The 2,125-nt window shown below is 36.0% G+C and overlaps 1 protein-coding gene across 1 annotated transcript in view; it reads right to left on the bottom strand.

The window, feature by feature from the left end:
* The window catches only part of LOC106870028 (cilia- and flagella-associated protein 221), a 27,044-nt gene that overhangs the window by 13,796 nt on the left and 11,123 nt on the right, over positions 1–2,125 (bottom strand). Inside the window, exon 2 of the mRNA XM_052974526.1 lies at positions 1,040–1,230. Within this exon, the coding sequence (XP_052830486.1) occupies positions 1,040–1,230 (191 nt within the window). The remainder of the gene's footprint in view (positions 1–1,039; positions 1,231–2,125) is intronic.

Genomic DNA, 2,125 nt, shown 5'->3' with positions numbered 1-2,125 from the left:
ATATATATATATATATACATACATAAGTAGATATAAACATATATGTGTGAGTGTGTGTACGTGTGTAAGTGTGTGTGTCTGTATGTGTTTGTGTGTCAAGTGTAATATGTCGGTAAATAGATCTTCTAGTAATGTAATTCTTCCGTCATTCTGTGATGAGAGGAAGAATAAGTATGATTGTGGTTGTCTTCTCCAGAAACTATATTGATAATCCATCTGAAGAAAACTAATTTTCTACTCAATGCGTGTGACGCTGCGTACATCACTGTGTTTGTGTGTATATGCCCACACGTGTATATGTGTACGTGTGTGCTAACGTGTTTTGAAGAATTCAAACCTTAGGATGTTTGTAGATGTGCTTATATTTCAAAGAGTAACTGAGAATAAATCACTGGAATCCGTTAAGTTGGTGACAGTCAGTAATAAGAACCTTTTTCTTTAGCTCTGTCTTTTAATCCCAAAAGAAAGCAGTGCCCACGCTGCTTCAGAGGGTGTCCAAGACTGATGATGAAGAGGAAGGAAAATATCCTCAAACCAGAGACCTAATCTGAACGCTTGCAACGGAGTAAATGATGCATTGTTGGTAAATATGAAATTAATGGATGATAAGAACGGATGTAGTTGTGTGGTTAAGAAGCTTGATTCTCAACCGGATGTTTGCAGGTTCAGTCCCACTGTGTGGCACCTTGGGCAAGTGTTTTCTGTGAAGGTCCCAGACCAACCAAAGCCTTGTGAGTGGATTTGGTGGATGGAAACTGAAAGAAGCCCATCGTATATATGACTATGTGTATGTATGTATGTGTGTGTTTGTGTGTGTGTGTGCATGTGTATGGTGTGTGTGTGTGTGTGCTGCAGCACTGAATTTTGTCAGTGAACAGGTCGCGGTCTCAAAGCGGCGAAAATATTTTGGCAACTTAAATTTAAATGTTGAAGTGAATCTAACGGTTTTTGTGTGTTTCTTAAATCGCTTATAAACACCTTCCACGCTGCAATTGATAATTAAAAAGCAGTTTATAAAGCAAATTTGCATCATACTTACGGACTTCTCATAGTGTATTTTGAAGTACTTTGTTTGTGGTGGTAAAATTTGAATGCTGATGAGTTTTGGGGTAAGGTTCATGAGACTGAGACGTTTTGAACATTTTTTCTCCAAGCAGACTATCTCAAAGTGAACATCAACAGGAGCAGCTAACAATGTTTTACTCTCCTGACCAGTTTTCCGGAAAATCTCTGAAAAAGAAAAGCACAAAAAAGACACATAAAGCCTAAAATATATTGAAATATTTTATAAGGATTTGAAGAGTAAAGATCTAAGTTGAACCCTATAGCATTTCAACCAGCCACATCCAACAAAAAAATTCTCTCTAATTTATGATTAAACTGGCCAGATCCAGTTTCTCATACCTGCTCTACAATGTCATTCTAAAAACAAGAAAATTACCACACTGCTGCATAATAGTGGTGTCAGACATGGCATGCAGACCACCATATAATTTGTTAGACATTCACATTCCATCTTTATTTGTCTCTTCCATTTTAATGTTATCATGCCGGGCAAAATGCTTAGCGGTATTTCATATGTCTTTACATTCTGAGTTTAAATTCCGCCAAGGTCAACTTTGCCTTTCATCCTTTCGGCGTCAATAAATTAAGTACCAGTTGCATACTGGTTTCGATCTAATCGAACTGGAGCCCCTCCCCACAAAATTTCAGGCCCTGTGCCTAGAGTTGAAAAGCAGTTTTTTCTTCCTCTGTCAAATATTTTTTTCTTTTCTTCATCTCTTTATGCCTTTCTTCCCCCCTCTCTCTCTCTCTGTATGCCTCCCAATTTTACACTTCGATTCCTTTCCTTCTTTTTCTCTTTCTTCCTCTATTTCTCTTTCCCATTTCCCATTTCATAAACCATATTCAAACCATTCCTACAATATTTAAACAAACTGCCCTACTTACTCTATCGGTAGCTTCATATACCTATCTATGTATATATATTTCTCAATACACACACACACATGTATGTATGCATGTTTGTATGTATGTATGTATGTTATGTGTATATATATATATGTGTGTGTATATATATATAAATATATATATATATATATATATATATATATATATATATATA

The sequence above is a fragment of the Octopus bimaculoides genome, chromosome 18 (genome assembly GCF_001194135.2).
Source record: "Octopus bimaculoides isolate UCB-OBI-ISO-001 chromosome 18, ASM119413v2, whole genome shotgun sequence".
NCBI classification, from domain to species: domain Eukaryota; kingdom Metazoa; phylum Mollusca; class Cephalopoda; order Octopoda; family Octopodidae; genus Octopus; species Octopus bimaculoides.
This window is presented reverse-complemented; position numbering and strand designations above follow the sequence as displayed.